The 23259-nt window shown below is 50.1% G+C and overlaps 1 protein-coding gene and 1 non-coding gene across 2 annotated transcripts in view; one reads left to right on the top strand and one right to left on the bottom strand.

The window, feature by feature from the left end:
* The window catches only part of ASAP3 (ArfGAP with SH3 domain, ankyrin repeat and PH domain 3), a 44422-nt gene extending 23353 nt beyond the window's left edge, over positions 1-21069 (bottom strand). Inside the window, exon 1 of the mRNA NM_001083446.1 lies at positions 20903-21069. Coding sequence (NP_001076915.1) covers positions 20903-21031 — 129 coding nt within the window. The 5' untranslated portion in view covers positions 21032-21069. The remainder of the gene's footprint in view (positions 1-20902) is intronic.
* LOC112443701 (U6 spliceosomal RNA) lies at positions 2109-2215 on the top strand. Its single transcript, XR_003032109.1, has one exon. It is a non-coding gene; the product is annotated as a U6 spliceosomal RNA (small nuclear RNA).
* Positions 21070-23259: the final 2190 nt, after the last annotated feature.

The raw sequence follows: 23259 nt of genomic DNA, 5'->3' as shown, positions 1-23259 counted from the left end.
AAAGCAGAGACATCACCTTGCCAACAGAGTCAAAGCTGTGGTTTTCCCAGTAGTCATGTACAGATGTGACAGCTGGACAATAAAGAAGGCTGAAAACAGTGAAACAGAATCAGTTGCTCAGTCATGTCCAACTCTCTGCAACCCCATGGACTGTAAGCCCACCAGGCTCCTTTGTCCATGGGAATCTCCAGACAGGAATACTGGAATGGGTTGCTATTCCCTTCTCCAGGGGATCTTCCCAACCCAGGGATCGAATCTGGGTCTCCTGCATTGCAGGCAGACTCTTTACCATTTGAGCCACAAGGAAGCCCCTAAAGAAGGCTGAGCACCGATAAATTGATGCTTTTAAACTGTAGTGCTGGAGAAGACTCTTGAGAGTCTCTTGGACAGCAAGGAGATCAAACCAGTCAATCCTAGGGAAATTGACCCTGAATATTCATTGGAAGGACTGATGCTGAAGCTGAAGCTCCAATACTTTGGCCACCTGATGCAAAGAGCTGACTCACTGGAAAAGACCCTGATGCTGGGAAAGACTGAAGGCAAAAGGAGAAGGGGGAGGCCGAGGATGAGATGGTTAGATAGCATCATCAATTCAATGGACATGAATTTCAGCAAACTCTGGGAGACAGTGAAGGACAGGGAAGCATGGCATGCTAGCAGTCCATAGGGTGGCAAAGAGTCAGGTGCCACTTACTGACTGAACAACAACAAAGATGTGAACAAATTCCAGAGAGATTTAGAAAACTCCCTAGAAGGCAGATCTGTGTGCCAAGCACACAGAAGGCGCTCAGTAACTGTTTATCTAAATGAGTGATGGTTTACAAAGCCCTGGGACACAGACCTGAGCGGTCTATGTCCATGCTCTAGCTACTCTTTGGGGAGTCTTCCTATCCCCTGACACATATTGTCTGACAACCTCTCTACAGGTGGGCCCTTGCTGCCTTGTTTGTCCTTGTCATAGCTGACTGGACCAAGGTGGACACCTGGCCCAAGCCAGGGCAATCAGATTCTCTTTCCAAGAAATTTGGAATCAGCTCTGGAAAGCTTGAACTTCCCTGGTGGCTCAGATGGTAAAGAGTCTGCCTATAATGTGGGAGACCAGGGTTCAATCCCTGGGTCAGGAAGATCTCCTGGAGAAGGAAATGGCAACCCACTCCAGTATTCTTGCCTGGAAAATCCCACAGACGGAGGAGCCTGGTAGGCTACAGTCCATGGGGTCACAAAGAATCGGACACGACTGAGCGACTTCACTTTCACTTTTTCATTTTCTGGAAAGCTAGCTAATTGACTGGAAGTGTTTAAGCTGGGACACCTTCCCTACCATAGGCAAAGGGAAAAGAACAAAGTAGATGTGTAGAAAGAAGCAAATGAGACCCACCCTGCCATAGAGAGGCACAAGAAAAGAGCTGCCCTGGTTTCCAACAACTTTCCAGGTCCTTCACTCTCAGAGGCCCTTCCATACTTCCTGTCCTTGGGCCTCCATGAAATACCCCCATATCTACCCAACAAATTCCCTTGACAGCTCAAATTAGTTTAAGAGGGTCTGTCTTCCTTGCAGTAGGGCAGACGCTACTGGTTGGCTCTCAACCCATTCTCTTTTCTTCCTTTAGCAATTAGAACCCTGATTTTTCAAATGGCCACTTAGCCAGTCACAATAAAGACTACATTTCCCAGCCTACCCTGCCGCGAAATGTGGTCACGTGACAGAGTTCTGACCAATGGTATGTAAGGGATATTTCATTGGTTAGCTTTCAGCAAGTATTTTTTAAAAGGAAGGGATGACTACACACCTATTAGAATGACCAGAACCCAACACACTGACAACACCAAATGCTGGCAAGGAAGTGGAGCCACAGGAACGCTCACACATTGCTGGTAGGAACGCAAAATGGCACAGCCACTTTGGAAGACAGTTTCAGTTTCCTACAAAACCAGACAGACATTTACCATATGATCCAGCAACAGCTCTCCTTGGTGTTTACTCAAATGAGTTAAACTTATTTCCACTTAAAGACTTGCACGTGGATGTCTATAGCAACTGTATTTATCACTGTCAAAACTTGGAAGACAGTGGACTATTATTTAGCACTGAAAAGAAATGAACTATCGTGCTCGCTTCGGCAGCATATGCACTAAAATTGGAACAATACAGAGAAGATTAGCATGGCCCCTGCGCAAGGAAGACACACAAATTTGTGAGGTGTTCCATATTTTTTCATGTTGGTGCATGGCAAAAACCATCACCATATTGTAAAGTAATTATCCTCCAATTAAAATAAATAAATTTTTAAAAAAGGAAAAAAAATAGAAATGCTACCATTTGTACATGAGTCAAGAAAATTGAAAATAGAACAATAAAAAGTCAAGAAAACATTAAAAAAAAAATAAAGCTATCAAGCCACAAAAGACATGAAGGAAACTTAAAAGGAAAGAAGCCCATCTAAAAAGGCTATATACTATATGATTCCAAGTATAAGACTTTCTGGAAGACCCAAAACTATGGAAACTGTAAAAAGTCAGCAGTTGCCAGGGGTTGGAGGGAGGGAGAGACGAGTGGGTAGAGCACAAAGGAGTTTTACGCAGTGAAACCATTCTGCCTGATGCTACAATAGTGGACACATCTCACTGTACAGCTGTCAAAACCCACAGAATGTTCACCACCGAGAGAACCTTAATGCAAACTGTGGACTTTGGGTGATGATGGTGTGTGAGTGCAGGTCCACCGATTATAACAGATGTTCCATGCTAGTGTGGGATGGTGATGATAGCGGGGGAGGCTGTGCATGTGTAGGGCCAGGAGGTATGTGGGAACTCTCTATACTTTCCACTCAGTTCTGCTGTGAGCCTAAAACTGCTCTAAGAAATAAAGAAAAAAGAATTAATAAAAGAAAAAAAAAAAAAAGAAGGGAAGCGTGACCTCTGTCATGCATGTGTATGATCAGTTATGTCTCTTTGTGACTCCTTGGAGTGTAGCCCGCCAGGCTCCTCTGTCCGTGAGATTTCCCAGGCAAGAATACTGGCGCGGGTTGCCATTTCCTATTCCAGGGGATCTTTCCGACCCAGGGATCGAACCCACATTTCTTGCATCTGCTGCATTGGCAGGTGGATTCTTTACCAGCTGGGAAGCCCATTTTTAAGGAGGAAGTTCTGATCATAGCCTAGGAATGGGATGGGATTTGGAGAAAGGCACAGAGGTTTCTGAACTCCTGTAACAAGGCTACCAGGGTATGATGAGTCACAAGCTGAGATTCTAGCCCCAGTCTCCTGGAGACTGTCTCCCTGGGTGACACTAGCCCAGCCACATCCCCCCTTCTTTAAAATAGGAGAAAGATCGTATCACATGAGGAAAAAAATCCACTCTCCACTTCACTCACAGAGTTACTGTAAGGCTCAGATGAGACTGCAGACATAACAGCATGTGCCAAGGCTTGAGGCAGTTGGAAAATATGAGTATGATTTTTACAGTGGTTTGTTTTCTGCCTCTGTATGAGGTCAGCCCTCCTTCCTCATTCCTGTGATTGGATAGGTTAGGAAAAAAAACAAAAATTAGCCTCTGGACTCAAGGGGGTCTATTTAATCCCCAAGTCAGTGATTCTCAGGTGGGGTCAGCAGCATCACATCACCTGAGAACCTGTTAGAAATGCAAATTCTTCAGCTGAATCAGAAAATCTGGAGGTGGAGTCCAGCGATTTGTGTTTCAACAAGCCCTCCAGGTGATTCAGACACATGCTAAAGTTTGGGGATCACCGGTTTAATTCTACCCTTTCAGAGATGCAGTAAATCATCATGGCAAAATCATGAGGCTGGCCCCAAACTACCCGGTCTTGAATTCTAGCTCCATTTAGATATTTGCTATGTGACCTCTCTGTGCCTCAATTTCCCTATTTATGAAATGAGGATGATAATAGTTTTTACTACCTAGGGTTATTGGGGAAATGGAATGAACATACATAGGTAAAATGCTTAGAATACTATTATTTGATTGATAATAATATCATCCATTTCAAAATGAAACTGAATTTGATTGAGGATTTCTCAACTTTCCTTGAGCTAATTGAAGATACTTCCCCTCGACCCATGAGCCTGCTCAGCAAGATGTGGGAACCACAGTGCCGAGGGACCACAGTGCAACCTCTGCCACTGGGCAGCCAGAGTGCAAGGTGTTACACGTCCTGAGTGCCTGAGGAAGCCTTCTGGACCAGGCTCTCACTTGTCACTCTTCCTGCCACCCTTTGAGGTAGGCATCACCATCTGCATTTTGTAGATGAAAATGCCAGGGGAAGGAGCATGTCCAGGTTTGTCCGGGTCACGTAACACTGCAGAGCAGCAGAGTCATAATTTAAACCCAGGTCTGGCCAAGTCCAGGGCCAATGTTCTATCAATACGAGCAAGCAGTCCCACCGAGACACGGCTCCTTTGATCCTGGAGCTGGATCTGCCTTTGAGCCTGAATCTCAGCTCAAGCATCTTTATCATATCCCCTCAACATCCCCTCAACACAGGAGGGGAGGAGGGAGCGACAGAGGGAGACCTGTCCAAAGAAAAGGAAGTTGACAATAGCGGCTGGACCCCCACTGCAAATACTCCAAGGGCTGTCCTGCTGCTGCTGCTGCTGTCGCTTCAGTCGTGTCCAACTCTGTGCGACCCCACAGACGGCAGCCCACCAGGCTCCCCCGTCCCTGGGATTCTCCAGGCAAGAACACTGGAGTGGGTTGCCATTTCCTCCTCCAATGCATGAAAATGAAAAGTGAAAGTGAAGTCGCTCAGTCGTGTCCGACTCTTCGCGACCCCATGGACTGCAGCCCACCAGGCTCCTCCGTCCATGGGATTTTCCAGGCAAGAGTACTGGAGTGGGGTGCCATTGCCTTCTCCAAGGGCTGTCCTACTAGAGAGAAAACAGATTGGTTGAAGTTGGCCCTGAAGAGGATTCCCTGGACTGACAGGTAGAAGTTAGAGAGACAGAAACAGACGTCAGCTCAAACAGAGGAAGAAGTTCCTAAGGAAGAATAAGCTACCCTGGAAGGTGTGAGCTTGGAGTATTCAGGGACTTCGGGTGGTAGAAGAGTGTGGTTCAGATTTTGGATCAGCAGGATGGCCATTTAGATTTCTCTCAAAGCTAAGAGTTCACGCAAGAGTCTGGGCAGGCACTGGGCAAAGGGAGGCGAAACTCAGAGTACCGGGGACAAGTCTGAACTTAGAAAATCAACCGGAGTCCTTCGGGCAGCCTTGCCTGGCTGGGCTTGGACAAAGTCTGAATTCCAGTTGGTGATACAGCTCCATGTTGCTCCCCACCTCACCCCAGACATAAACACACACACCCCACACACACACCCCCCACACACACTGTGCTCTCCCTCACTGCAGCAAGAGACCACAGACGGCAGCACTAGGGCCATGCCCAGCTTCCCTGCTTGGAAGGGCCTTCTGCATGCCCCCTTCCTGGGTCAGGATTCATCAATAGGAGCCATTCTTCAGGCCTGTGGTTTCTCAGAACCAGCTGCGGTAACCATGGTGACCCAATCCAGGGGGCAGAGCTGCTAAAGCTAAGGCCTTGGGAGCTACAGATTAAATTTCACCATTGGACATTCATTCCTTTGGACTATTATAGTACAGGGCACAGGCACCTCTTCTGTGGGATTTCATGACCGCTGGAGCCATGATTAATCCATCACAGTATTTTCCCCACTGACTGGCTTTGTTTCATCATTCCGTTAAGGCAGTTCTTCAGGTAGCCTCACCTATCAAACTATAATTGGCACAGGAGATGAAAACCATTGTCTGCCTTTGCTTTGGACCATGATGCCGTCCCTTGTGAGACGAAATCACAGAATATGGGAGATAATCTAACATTATCTCCTCATTTTACAGACTGCAAAACAAAAGCTCAGGTGAGTTTCTGGCCCCAGCTCTCACTGGAAATGCAAACAAACTAAGAAAAGAATAAATCCAAAACTTGCACAGGGCTTTACAGTTTGAAAAGCAATTTGTCATCCACCCTTTAAGACTCACAACATCCCGATAAGGCAGGTATTGCTTTTATTCCCATCTGGCTGATGTCAGTGGGGCTCAGAGAAGTGAAGAAAGTTGCCTGAGCTCACAGCCAGGAAGTGGCAGAGACCGACCTGGGACCCAAATTGGAGCCTGTGTGCCATAACTAGAGAGTCCAAGCAATAAAGGATCCCACATGATCTGACGCAATTAAATAAATTAATAGTTTTTTTTTAATGGGAATGATAGTAACTCCTGCTTCAGCTACTTTCCATTGGGATTTGGATCATAAAAACTGGCTAAGTTTGTAGCCCTTGCAAATGTGAGCTGTCCTGTTCGTATCATGCTCTAAGTTTGCTTTTGCTCACCCACCTGCCCAACCAGCAGATCCAGAGAAAGGCAGGGAGCCCCACAGGGCCCTTCATGGGTGGCCAGCAAGGAGGGGCAAGGGTGGGACTGGGAAGTATTCAAATAGCATCCCACCTCCAGGCAATCCCAGCTCAGTTCTACTCCCTGAACAGCATCTACTCTGGGACCTCAAATCTGAAGGCTGCCCCTCTCTGCCCAGTGGGGCCGAGGCAGGGGCTGGGGTAAGGTCTCCAACAGAGTCACCAGTATACAGTAGGGGCTTGTCCACACATACTGAGCGTCCAGCTGTGCTCTGCCTGACTGTGCAAGTGCTGGGGAGAGGAGGTCAGGCCAAACGTAGACAAGAATGTGCTCAGCCAAGGGCTGAGGCAGCCTGGACGAGGCTGGAGCAGAAGAGATGCCTGTTGGGGGGAGGGGGACACAGGAGTGCCCACCCTACCCTGGGATGAAGCCTTCACCAGAGCCTTGGAAAGATGAGGAGACACTGGTGGAGAAAAGCTGGACGGGAAGACCATTCTAAGAGGGGAGAGGGGACTTCTTGGTGGTCCACTGGCTAAGACTCCGTACTGCGAGTGCAGGGGGCCTGGGTTTGATCCCTGGTCAGGGAACTAGATCCCACAGGCTACAACTAAAGATCTCACATGGTGCAATGAAGATCGAAGGTCCCCTGTGCCTCAAGGAAGAACCGGCACAGCCCAATTACTTCATTTAAAAAAAAAAAAAAAGAGGGGAGAGGCGCCTTGGCAAAGTCCCTGGGTTGAAGCGTCAGCACATTTGGGGAACTGCCTGGAACTTATGTGGCAGGCACCCACCAGGCTGGGTGGGGAAGTGGCGAGTAGTGAGGCCTCAGGCTAAGCGGGACCTTGCGTGACCCACTGGGAGCCCATGTTCCTAGTGAGAAGCCAGGGGATGGTTTTACATCACTGCCATGTGCCAGGCTTCTTCTAAGAACGTGACAGATTCTGCATTATTTCACACAATCCTGTCAACATCCCCAGAAACTTTTACAGATAAGGAACCTGAGGCCCGGGGAAGTTATGGCATTTGTCCAGCTCACATAGCTGGTAAGTGGTGTGACTGGACTCAGGCCCAGGGTATCGGGCTTCAGAATCCATGCGTTTAACCCAAACCTCTAGGTTTTAGCCCACGAGTGATGGGGAGGTTCTGCAGAGTTCTGAACAAGAGAAGAGTGACCCGATAAATTCTCATGGTAGATGGGACTTCCTTGTGGTTCAGTGGTTAGGACTCCATGCTACCACTGCAGAGGTCATGGGTTCAACCCCTGGTCAGGGAACTAAGATCTTGCAAGCCGCACGACTCAGCCAAAACAAAAATTATTGTGGTAGAAAGACTGACTCAGGGACACATCTGCAGACCCAGGCCCAAGCGGGAGAAAAGGGGTGCAACCTTGAACCTCAGGCTTGACTAGGTGATGGGAGAGCACAGCCCAGCCGGGCCCAAAGCAGATCACCAACAGGAAACACTTGGGCTCCAAGCTCCCGGGGGATCTACTTACATGAATCCAGCCACCACCCCCACTTACGGAATGCTGGTTTATTTCTGTTTCCTTGTTTATTCCTGTGAGGTAGTTAATATACTCCCCATTTTACAGATGAGGAAACTGAGGCTGGGGGAAGCGAGGCAACTGGCTCAGAGTCATGTAAGTAGTGCCCTCTGCTCCAAAGCCTTCTCTCACTTGCACCCCTCTCTGAGCCCCACTCAGCTCTGTAAGGATGGCTGTGAAGAATATTAATAAATTAGGTCGTGGTTTTTCTAACGGCGGATGTCAGGCATCTTTGGAAGCTATGCAGAAACATTTTGAGGGAAAGGAGGGGGGGCACTGAATTTTAGGCTCAATTCTGCCATCAGCCCCGCTGTATCCCTCTGAGCAAATTCCTCCCTCCATCTGTACCTCAGTTTCCCCACCTGCAGACATGACCCTTCCTGGTCAAAGCTCCGGGACTCAGAGCTGAGTTAAGCATCTTCAGTAAGGCTTCCCCAAGCTTGGCCCCCAGCACGAGCATGCATGCGTGCTAAGTCAGCTTTGGTCTTGTCTGACTCTTTGCAACCTTATGGACTGTATCTCGCCAGGCTCCTCTGTCCATGGGATTCTCCAGAAAGAACACTGGAGTGGGTTGCCATGCCCTCCTCCAGGGGATCTTCCCAGCCCAGGGATCAAACCTATGTCTCTTACATCTCTTTCATTGGCAGATGAGTTTTTATTTTATTTTTTTACCACTAGCGCCACCTGGGAAGCCCCACCAGCAGGAGCAAATGTCTCCAAATGGTTTTCATCTGGATAAGCCCCCATCCCCAGCACCCAAGCACCCAGGCTGGGACGGTCCGGAGGAGGGGCTCCACTGCCAATCCCAGGTCTGCCCCGGCCCCGCTGTGACCTCGAGCAGTCAGTCTCCTTCCCTCCCTGGGCCGACTCCTTGTCGGGAACGAGGGGCTGGGCGGTGACATGGAAGGCTCCTGCCAGCTCCGACATTTATTATTTCAGGGTCCCTCAGTCTCTCGCTGTTTTCCTTCCTGCGCTGCTGGAGACTGTGGCTGGCCGTGTGCCCCCACGGTCGGGCCCCTGAAGCCGTCTCCCCAGCCCGGGCACCTGGCCAGCCCTGCCAACTCAGCCTCACGAGCTGCCCCTTGCAGGGTGGTGGGATGGGAAGCGGGGTTGGAGGGGGGGAAGAGGGGTTGCAGGAAGGGAGCCGAAGGGTGGTGGGATGGGAAGCGGGGTTGGGGTTGGGGGGGGAGAGGGGTTGCAGGAAGGGAGCCGCACCCTCTGTGTGCACCGAGCCCTCCACAAACCCCAAGTTTCCTGGCTGGGATTTTCCTCGGGAGACTGCTCGGCAGAGATGAGCTAAGATAGCAGGAACTCTGCCCGACGATCACTGTAGATCCCATCTGACCTCTGGCTCTGAGCCCTGAATTCCACCCAACCCTGAGGAGAACGCAGCCTGTCCCCGGGACAGGGCAGCAGGGGCCCCATGCCTCCCATCCTCTGGGGTCTCTTGTGGGCCGGGTGAATCCTCCCCTGCCCCCACCTGATGGTCACCACGAACCCCCTGAACCCCGGTCCTCCCCAGCTCTGGCTGTTTCCAGCTGCTAGACCTTTCGCCATGCTGCCTAGCAAACACTCCATCCTTCCCCACTCAGCTTACAGGTCATTGTCCCCCACCACAACAGAACTGACTTTATGCCACCCCAGGCCCACCACAGGCTTCTGTCAGAGCAATCATGGCTCTTACTTACCACTTCTGACTCTCTACGGGCACTGAAAACACTAAAAGGGTAAGGATAAGAATTTGCCAGCAGCGGGTGGGGGATGGTTGGGGTGGGGGGAGCACCGGGGTTTGATCCTGGTGTCAGGGAACTAAGATCCCACACGCCTGGAGCTACTAAGGATGCCACAACTAGAGTGCCTATTTGCTGCAACCACTGAACAGCCGCTCTAGAGACTGCTCTGTGATGAGAAGCCCGCGCGCTGCAGTGAAGACCCAGGGCCACCAGAATTTTTTTAAAACCTATTAATTACAAGGGGAGGGCAGGAATGGGCTCATTTGCTTTCATATCCACAGCACCCAGCACAGGGCCTGGCACATGAGCAGCAGTAAACCTTCGTGGAATGAATGAATGACTAAATGAATACTAGCAGGGCCCTATGGGAACACAGAAAAGGCAACAGGGGTTAAGAACTCAGGACATCACACTGTTCTGAGGTCCAAATTCTAGTTCTAATTCTCTTAGCTGTGTGACCTGGGGCAAGTGACTCAGTTTCTCTGAGCCTCCATGTCCCTATCTGTTTGATAAAAATAGTACTTAGCTCATAAGGCTGAATCCCATCAGGCATTTAAGCACTCAGCCCAGTGTCAGGCACACAAGGAGGGCTGCATGACAGCCAGGAAGAAGAGGCATGGAAGACGAAAGCAGACATCTCCGCATTCCCAGGGCCTGAGACACAACCCCAGGCTATCAGGGGAAAGACCTGGAGTACTTAAAAAAATAAGGGAGCCAGAGCCTCACTTCAGACTTAATATCCTGTTAAGTCAGAGTCCCCGGGGGAGTGAGAGGTGAGGCACTCCCACGTGCTTTGAACTGCTCAGGTCCAAATAACTGGCTTGGCCACTTACTGCTAGCAGAGTTGCCAAATGTATCAAAAATAAATACAGGACATGCAGTTACATTAGAATTCCATATAATCAGTGAATACTTCTTACTGTAAGTATGCTGCAAATCTTGCATGCACATCCTGTATGTGCTTTGGCAATTCTGCTTCCTGGGCTATTTCATCTCTCTGTGCCTCTGATGGGGATTACCAGAGTTAATATGTACGTGAGAAATGCTTATAACGTTGCCTGGTGGGTATGGAAGAACCTTGAAACAGTAAGCTAACTGAGAGAAGCCAGATACAAAAGTCCATATACTGTAGGATTCCACTGACGTGAAGTGTTTGGAATAGGCAAATCCATAGAGACTGAAAGTTGCCAGAGGCTGGAGGGAGTCATAGTGGGGAGTGACTTCTAATGAGCACAGTATTTCTTTTTTGGCCTGATGGAAATGTTCTAGAATTAGACAGTGGCAATTATTGCACAACCCTGTGAATAAAGACTGCTGAACAGTACATTTTAGAATGATTAAAATGGTGTATTTTGTGTCATATGAATTTTATCTCTATTAAAAAAAAAAAAACGACCTAAAAGCAACCCAGGGGATTGTAATGTGCAGCCAGGACTGAGAATGGAGACGGCTCTCAACAAATGTTTGATGTGGAAAGAAATGGATGGGAAAGAGCAAAGGGCAGAGCTGAGGGGACAACCCGTCTCATCCAGAATCAGGCTCAGCTACTCATTCCCGGACATCCGCAAGGTACACAAGATTTCTCATTTTGCTCCGATGCCAAAACTACACAATTTTAGTGCTTACTCACAGTAATTACCTCATCCCTATTGCAATGATCTTCTCCTTTTCTCTGTGGCTACTAATCTACTTAACTATTCTATAAGCAGGGATACTTGCGTTTTCAGTAAAAGAAATTTAAAAAAAATTAAGTATCTGTTATGTGCCAGGTAGATGCTAGAGGCTTTATATGTAATCCCCTCAAAAAAACCCCGTAAGACAGTTATCATCATCCTGATTTGCAGATAGGGAAACTGAGGTTCAGACAATTCAAGTCATGTGCCTGAGGTCACATAACCCATGAGAATTCAAACCCAAGTCTGCTTGACTTCAGTTACAGGACTCGCTCCTTTGATCTCAGCCACACCTCTTTATGCTGCGGGCTGTCAGTCATCCTTCCATGGGCATGAGTTCTTCTCCCTCCCAGGTGGGTACCTTGCCATCTCTATGCCTTCAGAGACTACCATTTCACCTTCGTACACAGCAGATGTTCAATAAATAGTGTTTAACGAATAACAAACCTTAAGTGAGCACCATAATAGTTTCCACTCTGACTGCTCATCAGAGTTGCCTGGGGAACTTCTGACTGTTCCCTTGCCCAAGTCTCACCGCTGGGAGATTCTGATCTGTAGGTCTGGGTGGAGCCAACAGCATCTGAAGTTCTTGAAAGCTCAAAGTCAAAACCAAGCCCAGTTAGAAAACCTTTAGCAGGGACTTCTCTGGCAGTCCAGGGGTTAACACACTGTGCTTCCAAACCAAGGGGTGCTGGTTTGATCCCCACTTGGTGAACTAAGATCTCACATGCCATGCAGTGCAGCCAAAAAAATAAAATAATTTTTAAAAAAGAAAACCTTTAGCAGCTGTTCCCAGCTTAGCCTCCTGTACCTTCACGGTGAGGCCCACTCCCAAAGTTCCCAGGACAAAGGGGGCCCAAAGCCCTGCCCCAGAGTCTGGGGAACTCACTGTGCCCCTGTGGGCTTCACTGCTGCATATACTCTGAGCCTATCAAAGGAATCTTCTGGCAAAGATATCTGAGGACTATACTACCAAATTGATTTTGCAGAAAGCATTGCCCTTCTACTCTGACCTAAAACCCCAGTTTCTGTCCCCAAACCTGCCTGTGTCACCTTGGTGGCCAGAAACAGCTGAATACCAAGCAAGGAAATTGGGCCCAAAGACTGAAATTTGGGGAGGCAAGGAGACTTTGCGAGACTGGGCTTGAGGCTGACACTCCAGAAGGACCCTGTGTCCTTGTGCAGAGGCAGCCTGGAGTGGGAAGAGGCTGGGCTCAGACGGAGCCGGGTTCTAAGTGTGGCCTGGAAAACCCTCTTGGCCCAGGTCCCTGGTCTGCATCCATGTCTCTACTTCCCTTCTCAGGAAAATTGGTGTGGAGGGGAAAACAGCACTAAGGTCACTTAAGGTGACCTTAAAATAGCACTTAAGGTTCTTAAGGTCACCAATGACCTCCAAGCTGCCAACATTAGGAGTCATGTCTCTATCGTTTTCTTATTTGACCTCTGGACATCTGACAGAGCTGAGCATTGCTCCTTCATCGAAACATTCCTCCCCCTGGCTTCTGAGGCACTGTACTCTCTTGATTTCCTTCCTTCCTCCCTGGCAGCTCCTCTAGCTCCCTTATTAACTATTCTTCCCATCCTAACCTGTCAGACCTGGAGCTCCCCAGAGCTTGAGCCCAGACTGTCTTCATTCCTCTCTCTGGGTGATCTTACCTACTCCCACTTCTTTAAGCACTAAATGCACTAAATGCATTAAATGCACTAAATGCATTATGTAGTTCATAGACCACCTACATGAGCATCTCCTTGGGGTGCTGATTAAGAGCAGATTCCCAGACATTCTCCTGCAGGCTGGTGAACCTGCCAAGGACATTTCTCATTTCTGCAGACTGGTATCTAAACCTCTTTCCTACACCTGGGAAATTACTTGCTATGCAAGCCTCAGCAGAGCTTGCCTTCTACAAAAGCTGCCAAGACCAAATTCATGATTTCCAGACTCCCTTGAAGCTAGAGTACAGGAATGCAGGAGCTAGGCTTGGCCAATCAGAGGCACTCAATGCAGACTTTGAATCAGGAGCAGAGAAAGTGGAAGATCATTCTGATACTGATGGCAAAATTGGACAGCAAGGAGATCAAGCCAGTCAATCCGAAAGGAAGTCAACCCTGAATATTCATTGGAAGGACTGATGCTGAAGCTGAAGCTCCAATACTTTGACCACCTGATTTGAAGAGCCAACTCATTGGAAAAGACCCTGATACTGGGAAAGATTGAAGGCAGGAGGAGAAGGGGGTGACAGAAGATGAGATGGTTGGATGGCATCACTGACTCAACGGCCATGAGTTTGAGCAAACTCCTGGAGATAGTGAAGGACAGGGAAGCATCGCATAGTGCAGTCTCTAGGGTCGCAAAGAGTCTGACACGACTGAGCGACTGAATAACAACAGCAACAGCGAAGGTACCCAGTCCCCAGAGCACAGCGGTGGTACAAGCTGCGGCATTTAATGCATGTCAGCAGCGTCCTCGCCAAACTGGCTCAGTAGAGTGGCTTGGCTGGGATCCCGTCTGCTGCCTTGCCCCAGTTCTCCAGCTTCCCAGAAATCCTGTGAACTACTGAATATTCCCTTTCAGTGAACTTCTTTTCTGTTTAAATCAGCTCAGGTTGGTTTCTGTTACTTGCAATAAGAAGGCTAAGTAAGAAACAGCTATTCAGTAGGACTCTCTGGGAATGATGCCAGGTGATGCTTACACAGATCCAAGTTTGAAACCCATTATCTCAATGCCGCGTGTGTATGTTAGTCACTCAGTCATGTCCAATTCTTTGCGACCCCATGGACGATAGCCCACCAGGCTCCTTTGTCCATGGAATTTTTCAGGCAAGGATACTGGAGTGGGTTGCCATTTCCTTCTCTGGGGGATCTTCCCAACTCAGGGATCAAACCCAGGTCTTCTGTTTACCATCTGAGCTACTAGGGAAGCCCATCTCAGTGCTGACAACTCTCAGATGTGTATCTCCTGCCTAGTCCTTTGACCTTCAAATAAATATATCTAAATGTCTTTTTGACTTCTCCACTTGAATGCTTCAAAAACCTATAAGATATAAAAACAGAATTCTTGACTATCCTCCAAACCTGTTCCTGTCTCAGATTTCTCTTCCTAGGAAGGGGCAATGGCATTCTTCTGTTAGGAATCTGGGAACCATTCTTCACCACTCCCCACATGCATTCCATCAACAAATCCTGCTGTCACTACTTATAAAATCCTTCTAGAATCTGCCCACTTCTCCACCAACCACAGCCCCAACCACTTCTCCCCACAACCACCATCGGCTCTTCCATGAACAACTGCCAACTGCCAACAGCCTCCCTGGGTCTTCTCCTGACTCCTCCAATCCAGTCTCCATGCAGCAGCTGATAACGATCTTTCTAAAATACCAGTTGAGGGGGACTTCCCTGGTGGTTCAGTGGCTAAGACTCCTGGCTCCCAATGCAGGAGGGCCCTGGTTCAATCCCTGGTCAGGGAACTAGATCCCACATGCAGCAACTAAGAGCTCACATGCTGCAACTAAGACCCAGGGCAGTCAAATAAATAAACAGATATTAAAAGAAGCAAATATTAAAAAGAAATAAATAAAAAATATAAATTGGGTAATGTTGCTTGCCTGCAAAATAAATAAAACCCAGACTTGCCCCAGGACCTACAACCTTGAAGATCATCTGGCCCTTGCTTCCCAAACTCATCTGGGGTGGCTCTTCCATTTGCCAGGCTATGCTTCTGTTCCTCTGGCCTTCTTTCAGTGTCACAAACACTTTAGGCTCTTTACTAACTCAGATGTTCCCTAAGGTGTTCCCTCCAACTAGAGCACCCTCACCCCATCATTCTCTAGTAATGCTCCTTTTCAGGTTTCTTCTTTTCATTGTTATTCCACGGATATTTTCTGAGCTCCTACTATGGTGCTACGGTCAACACTAGGGATCCAGTGGTGAGAGAGGTTCTTGTCTCACGGAAGTCGAAATCTAGTGAAAAATCAGATTTTAACCAAGTAATTATGCAAAGAAATGTAAAATGTATCTAGGGTGTATGCTGCCAAAGACAGTGACACAGGGCTGTGAGGGAGAGCAGAGCCAGAGTAAAGTGGGAAGACAAGTTAGGAGACCCGAGCGGCATTCCAGGGGAGAGGCGACAGTGACGTGGACCAGGGGCGCGATGGAGAGAAGCGGACAGAGATGCTTAGAAGCTAACACCGATGACCTTTAGTGCCGAGGGACATGGAGCTTCTGGCTTGTGTAACAGAAGAGAGGGAAGGACCTTTCTCCGAAAGGGAAAACTGGAAAGGCTAGCCTGGGGCAGAAGTTGTGACGTGGCTTTGGACACACTGACCAAGTGAAAGGGAAACAGCCATGTGAGCAGCTGGACATGAGGGTCTGGGCTAAAGGTACACTTATGTGAGTCACCTGAAGACAGAAGACTGAACCCATGCGCATGGATGAGATTGCCTGCAGAGATGAGGACCCAGAACCAAACCTCAGGGCAGGCCTAGACAGGGAGGATGAGCCTCCATGACATTCATGACATGTGCAATTACTGACCTGTTTACTGTCTGTCTTTCCCAGAAGACTATAAGCTCAGCAGAGCAGAGACTGTGTCTCTTTTAATGAGCAATGTGTCTACTCAGGGCCTAATGTGGGGCCTGGCACAGAGCAGTTTCCCTGCACCATGTTGGCCACTGTGTCCCTCGGCAGGGACAACCTCATCCAATCCTTAGACAACATGATTGGTCCACTTGTCTCTACTGTCCAGCAAAAAGCCCAAATGCCTAAATGACACTCAAGACCCTCCAAGTCATGCTGCAAGCCTCAGCTCACCATCTTTTTAATTGTACTACGGCTGAGTTTTCCAAACTGGGGTTCCTCTTCACCTGGATAACCAGAGGCACAAAACAGGATGAACCCAGCGCCTCTCCCTGGAGCCTGCGACCCCATAGACGGCAGCCCACCAGGCTCCCCCGTCCCTGGAATTCTCCAGGCAAGAACATTGGAGTGGGTTGCCATTTCCTTCTCCAATGTGTGAAAGTAAAAAGTGGAAGTCGCTCGGTCGTGTCCAACTCTTAGCGACCCGACCCCATGGACTACAGACTACCAGGCTCCTCTATTCATGGAATTTTCCAGGCAAGAGTACTGGAGTGGGGTGCCATTGCCTTCTAAATTGCGCCAAATGGATTGCCATGGACAAGTAGGGTTTGGGTGGGGACTTTCCAGGTCCTGCTCCTCTTCTCTGAGAAATGTCTCCTCCCACAGCGTAGGTCTCTGTGGCTGGGTTTCCCTGCCTGGGTCTATCCCTTCATGACCTCTGCTGATGAAACCAGGGGTGGAGACCCAGCTTCTGGAACCAGTCCAGAGAGTTGGTGGGCGGGGCCACCAACCTACCAGGAACTTGGAAGTGGGACACAAGACTGGCTTGGTTGCTTTTAGAAGCTGGACCAGTGAGGTCATGTGAAGGTGGGGGCTAACGATGCCTGGCCTCCCAGAAGACTGTGTGATGCCCTTGGGGGCCTGGGTGACGACGAGTGAGCAAAAGCACTGCTCAGAGGTGCAGAAAGAAACAGAGGCCGGAGGCGACGGGAAGGATGAAGCAGCTACTTTTGTTCCTGACGACTTTTCAGCCTCAAGTGGGGCCTTGGTGAGGCCTGGGTAAGGTCTACTGATGCTCAGTACCACAAGGCACCTCTAATTCCTTAAAACAAGTTTACCTTCAACATAAACTTGAGAGGCTTTCTGGTTCTTGCAAACAAAAAATATCTCTTAAGATTACATCATTTTTACCATTTTTTTAAAAACAAAAATGTTATTATTTGGGTAAAACAAGTATCGACACATGACAAAGCAGAATGTAGAATTCACAAGAATACTGAGAATTAAGAATGAAACCCTTTCTAAAATTAGATTCAAAAACGCTAAAGTTACAAAGGAAAAGATTGATTTGACTCCAAGAAAACTTAAAACTATGCATTATAAGACATGATACTGATTTAGGTAAATATCCCTCTTCACCGCCACCCCTTTACTGAGAACACATTTTCTGAGGACAGATACTGGGAAGCACGCACATTTACATAGCAGTTACCTCTGGAGAGAGGACAGGAATCATGAGACATGGTCAGAGGTGACTGTAGCCTTTTCTGTTGTCTTTAAATTTTTAAATTAAAAATCAGTATGTCTTTTGTTCAATGAAAACTTCATTACATTTCCAAAAACATATACAAAACACAAGCACATTTGTGGTGGACTGATTCATCCAAGACCCACTGTAAGTTCATTGGTAGTTTAAGACACATGACATAGCATAAAGTCTCGGCATTGTCATAGTGAAACTTAGTGGCCCACTACAAGTCATAGTGGCCTACTTGGTTCCTGAATATGCTTTCTTCCCATCTGTTTCCATATTCATTCACTTGTCCTCTCCACTTAGTGGAGTTCTTCCATCCTTCCAAACTCATCTGGAAGTGTCACCTCCTCCAGGAAGCTGTCCCTGACTACATCAGTCTCTCTCCCTGCCTTGCTCCACTGGTCTCTTATGGCACTAACCATATCTTTCTCTGTGTACTCTGGATAGACTCCTGGGGTTCCACTTATCAGTCGGCAAACCTGAGCAGCATCTTTATGTTCTTGGTGCCTAGCAGAGAAATAGCATGGAGAACGGACACAGAACAGCCTTAAAGTCAGACAGATCCACTCTGTGACACAGGGCAACTGCCTTAATCTCCCTAGGTCCCTTTTCACCTGTATTACTGTGAATATCAATGTAACAATGGCCCAGGACAGGAAGAAGGTGGTTGATAGAATGAGTATCTGTTCTAATACTCCCTTATGAACAGTTTTAAATTAAAAACAAAAACCTTTACCAACCCAGAGAGGCAAGCAAGGAAGGATTATTAGACCCATCTTAAGGGTAAATAACTGAGGTTCAGAGAAATTACATAGGGACTTTAGAAGGAAAGCGAATAGGACCAAGGGTTAGAACATTTGGGTGGAAATGCTGATTCTTCCACTCCCTAGCTGTGGGTGCTTAGACAAGTCTATAGTACTCTCTGGATATCAGTTTCCCCATCTTTTTTTTTTTCAGAGTTATTATTTTTTTAATCTTAATTAATTTATTTTTTAATTGAAGGATAATTGTTTTACAGAATGTTGTTGTTTTCTGTCAAACATTGACAAGAATCAGCCATAGGTATACATGTGTCCCCTCCGCATCTTAAATGGGAGTTCCTAGGTGATCTCGACCTTCAAGCGCTTCTCAGCATTGATATTCTTGTTTCCTGTAACCTACCCAGGACGCTTCTTAGCAGGACAGCAAAAAAAGAATGCAAGTCCCAGGGCAGAGCCCTTAGTGATTCCCAGGAAACCAGCTGGAGGACTTGCTTTGAGAATCGGTCAAATTTGGATTCAGCCAAATGGAACTTCAAGCCTGGGGGTCAGTCATGCCCAGAACTGAGACTGGGGAAATGCCAGCATCAAACTGCATGTAAATATAAACACAAACGCAAAGCCAAACAGGAAACCTCAGAAAAGTCCAAAGGTCAGAGTCTAACTTTTGAGGCACTGACATGCTGAAGAGAAAAGCTGAATTTGGGTGTCAGAAACCTTTCTGTTGCAAAAATGAACCCTTGCATGCACCAAACTAAAGTCTCAAAGGCAAAGATTTGAGTTTTGTCAGGCCTACACTGGAGCCAAGGCAGAGTCCTGATAGGAGCCTGCGGTGGCCTCCAGATCCATTCTCAGGACTCCCTCCCCCAGGCACACACAAGTGCTTACCCACACGGAGCTGGGCAAGGCCAGATGCACGGGCATAAATGGGCATTTCTGTCCCTGGAGAAAGGTTCATAGTACAGCCCTTTCTCCAGATCCTGCTCTGATTTAACATTTTAATGAACAAACCCCAAGAGGAGTATGAACTGTGAAAGCCCTAAGGATGCTGATCACACTGACCTCTTCCAGGTCACAAAATGAAGACAATCCTCTGGAGGCTCTCTCTCCTCAGGAGGAGGTTCTGGGCAGTTTCCCTATAAGCCTCCAGTAAAATACATCCTACATTCACAGGTGTTAGGTTCCATGCTACTGGTTCTGCTCAAGGAAAGAAGCCAAAGGTCATCGCTGCTTCAAACAGGTACTGCCCCTCCTCCACTATATATAGCAAAGCATTAGGCTAGGCTGGGGACAACAGAGGATGAGATGCTTGGATGGCATCACCAATTCAATGGACATGAGTTTGAGTAAGCTCTGGGAGTTGGTGATGGACAGGGAAGCCTGGCGTGCTGCAGTCCAAGGGGTTGTAAAGAGTCAGACACCACTGAGACTGAACTGAACTGTGAAAGACATGAGGACAAAAAGAGACCCATCCCCGTCTAAAGAGGTCTGTCAATTAACCCTATAATCATTTCATTAATCAAAATGCATGCGTTACCTACGTGGCCTCATATAATACCACAGTCCTGTGAGGCAAACATTATTATCCCCATTTTACAGATGCCAAAAGTGCGGACACAAACAGATCAGGTCACATGCCCAAGCTCACACAGCTGGCAAACTGCAGAGCCAGAATTTGAACGCAGGTCCACCGCGCTCCCCAAAGAGGATGATCTTTCCACAGTCCTCTATTATCACTACTCTAGGATGAGGGTTCAGACTGCAGGGGAGAGGAGGAGGAGGAGAGATTCCCCAAGACATTGGCCCAGAGTATGAGGACTACTAATCTTTTTATCTGCTACACAGTAGGTGCTCAATATTCTCAGGGTGAAGGATGGAAGGTGAGAGCCACTTCTGAGATCCAAAACGCCACCTAAATTAAGGGCATCTTCTGAAAGGGAGCTGCAAAAACACATTATTCTCCTTTGGCCCAAAGCCTCAGGGTGTCTGCCCTAGAATATTCCGGCAGAGGAGGCCCAGGAAAGTGCGGTGGGTCTGGAGAAAACGAACGAACTCCTCTGAGCAGGGGAATGGGGTGGGGCAGCCTGCAAAGGCCAAAGGAAAGGCCTGGGACGGCAATGCTGGAAAAGACAAAGAGGAGAGGGGAGGGGAGAGGAGACTGTAAACTCCTGAACAGCCTGGCCAAGGTGAACCCCAGCTCCTGGCGCCTTCTCCTCCGCATTCATTCCACACACCAGCCAAATCTCAGAACCAGCAGTCTGCGGGAGAGGGGGCCTCCCTGTTCCCAGGGAGAAGTTTCGTTCCGGACTGTGGCGGGAAGGTAGACTTTCCAGAAAGGGAGTGACTTAGGGGACGAATTTGTGGGGCTCCAAAGATGAAAACCCAAACAGATGCAGCGAGACGCTGAGCAAACCCGCAAGCGACCAGGCTGCAGGTCATCAAGAACACTGCGGGTATGTCCCTCGACCTGGTAAGTCTGTCGTCGAGGTGACTGCGAGGCGCCGCAAATGGTTCCTCGCCCCCCGGCCCCAGCCCCAGGCACCCGACGGGGAGGACGCAGATGTTAGAGATGCACTCGGTTCTCAAAGATTTAGAGAAGGGGCAGGTTTCTGGGGCGCGGTAAGGACCATCACTGCTCGGGTCACGCCTGTGAAGGTCAAGGAAAGGCCCTGCCAGGACCCCAGACCCCTCCTACCGCGGCCCTCCTCTCACCTCCTCCCGCGCCAGGGCTGCCCCTCGGCACCGGGGCATCTTGGCGGCGAAGGCGGCAGCCCCGGCCGGGGAGCTGAGGTCCTCTGCCGTGACGGCCAGGAACTCGGCGACGCTGAGCTGCTCGGGCATGGCGGGCGCGAGGTGTGGGCGCCGGGGCTGTCGGAATGGGGCCCGGGGGGAGCTTGCTGCACTGCGCGGGGCCGGCCTCTCCGCAAGCCGCGAGAGCCGTCCGGGACTCGGCGCGCCCCGCCCCCTCCGTGCCGCCCCGCCCCCTTCGCCCGGCACAGCCGCGTTCCCCTTCGCGTCCCGGGAGCCCCGACCTTTCCCACCCCGCCCGCTTCTCAGCCCCGCCCACGGCCTTCCAGCCTGTCTCCGCACCTTAGCCGGGACCGCCCGGCCGCGGCCCTCGCCGGGCTCCTAGGCCCCGCCCCTGGCCTCCTGGCCCCTGAGAACCCCGCCCCTGGCTTGCTGCCCCGCCCCCGGCCCATCGGCCCCGCCCCTGGCCTCGCGGCTCCCGAGAGCTCAGCCCCTGGCTCACTGCCCCGCCCCTGGTCCATAGGCCCCGCCCCTGACCTCCCGGCTCTTGAGAGCCCCGGCCCTGGCTCACTGCCCCGCCTCCGGCCCATCGGCCCTCCCCCTGGCCTCCTGGCTCCTGAGAACCCCGCCCCTGGCTCACTGCCCCACCCCCGGCCCATCGACCCCGCCCCCTGGCCTCCCGGCTCCTAAGAGCCCTGCCCCTGGCTCACTGCCCCGCCTCCGGCCCATCGGCCCTCCCTCTGGCCTCCCGGCTTCTGAGAACCCCGCCCCTGGCTCACTGCCCCGCCCCTGGCCCGTCGACCCCGCCCCCTGGCCTCCCGGCTCCTAAGAGCCCCGCCCCTGGCTCACTGCCCCACCCCCGGCCCATCGACCCCGCCCCCTAGCCTCCCGGCTCCTAAGAGCCCCGCCCCTGGCTCATTGCCCCGCCCCCGGTCCATCGACCCCGCCCCCTGGCCTCCTTGCTCCTGAGAACCCCGCCCCTGGCTCGCAACCCCGCCCCTGGCTCGCGTCCCCGCCCTTGGCCCCTCAGAGGGCTCCGCGTCCCCTCTCCCTGCCTCTCTGCCGGGTCCTTCGGCCTCCCTTAAAGCTCCTCCGCCCGGCCTCGCTCTCGGCGCGTCTAGGGCTCCGCCCCTTTGTCGGGCCTCTGAACTTACCCTCGCTCCCAAAGCCCGGGGCCCCATCTCCGCACCCCTCCTGAATGCACCCTGTGTCTTCCTCTCCTGTCTGTTGGTTCCCAGCCCTCACGATATTACCCTTCAGCCTTATCCCCCACCCGGCCCGTCATCTCTCTCTCGAGCCCGGGATCGGAAGGCTCTCGATGCCCTGCCTGCGCCCCGGATCGCCCCACCCCTCCCTTGCCCGGCACACCAGTCTCTGTGCCTCTGCTCGGCCAGGACCGCCCACACCCGCCCCTTGGCTCCGTCCCTAACCGTGGACCGTGCCTCCGGGGTCTGTGTGTCTTCGTGACCTAGCTAGCTGTGATTTAAGGAAAAGTACGTCCATTCTTGGAACCTCAGTTTCGTTCTCTGTAGAATGGGAAGTCTAATGCCACTTAGTTGTGATTTGGGGAGGAGGGAGCCTCACACAATAGGCGCTCAGGAACTGGTTCCCCACCACCCCTTACCCAGCCCTCTCACCCACACCTTCATTCTTTCTGGGCTCAATCTCCTGCCTTTCACCGACTCACCATCCCGACCAGGCTCAAGACTACCATTCCTTCGCACCCACTAAACTCTGCCTCTTGGGAAAGGACGAATATGTTTGGGTGGATGAGGGATGGTGTTCAGGATAAAAATCCACTTAGGTTTAGTTCTAGAGCATGAGGTCCTCTAGAAAATATCAGGAAGCACTGCGCTGAAGAACACTGGCTTTGGAGTCAGACAGATCTCAGTTCCCATCCTGGCACTGCTGTGGACCAAGCTGTATACAGCTGAGTAAATTGCTTGCTTCTCTAAGCTTGAATTTCCCCCCTTTTAAAATGACCTCATGGTATTTCACCCCACTGCCTTATTGAGAAGCTTATCTAGCTAGCCAGCAGTTGCAGCACATGGGCTCAGTAGCTGTGGTGCATGAGCTTTGTTGCTCCATGCTGCATGGAATCCTTTCGGATCAGGGATCAAACCTATGTCCCTTGCATTGGCAGGCAGATCCCCATCCACTGGGCCACCAGGGAAATCCCTCTGGGTGTATCTTAAAGGCTGGACCCCTTGCTCTTCTCACTCCACCCAGGCTTCCTGGACACCTTCATGCAACCCCAACAGCTCTCCTTACACCATTAATGTTGATGTCTTCTATAGTCATTTCCTCTGTAACAAATTACC

This window comes from Bos taurus, chromosome 2 (assembly GCF_002263795.3).
Source record: "Bos taurus isolate L1 Dominette 01449 registration number 42190680 breed Hereford chromosome 2, ARS-UCD2.0, whole genome shotgun sequence".
Classification (NCBI taxonomy): Eukaryota; Metazoa; Chordata; class Mammalia; order Artiodactyla; family Bovidae; genus Bos; species Bos taurus.
Note: the sequence above shows the minus strand (reverse complement) of the source record. Positions and strands in the feature narration are given on the sequence as shown.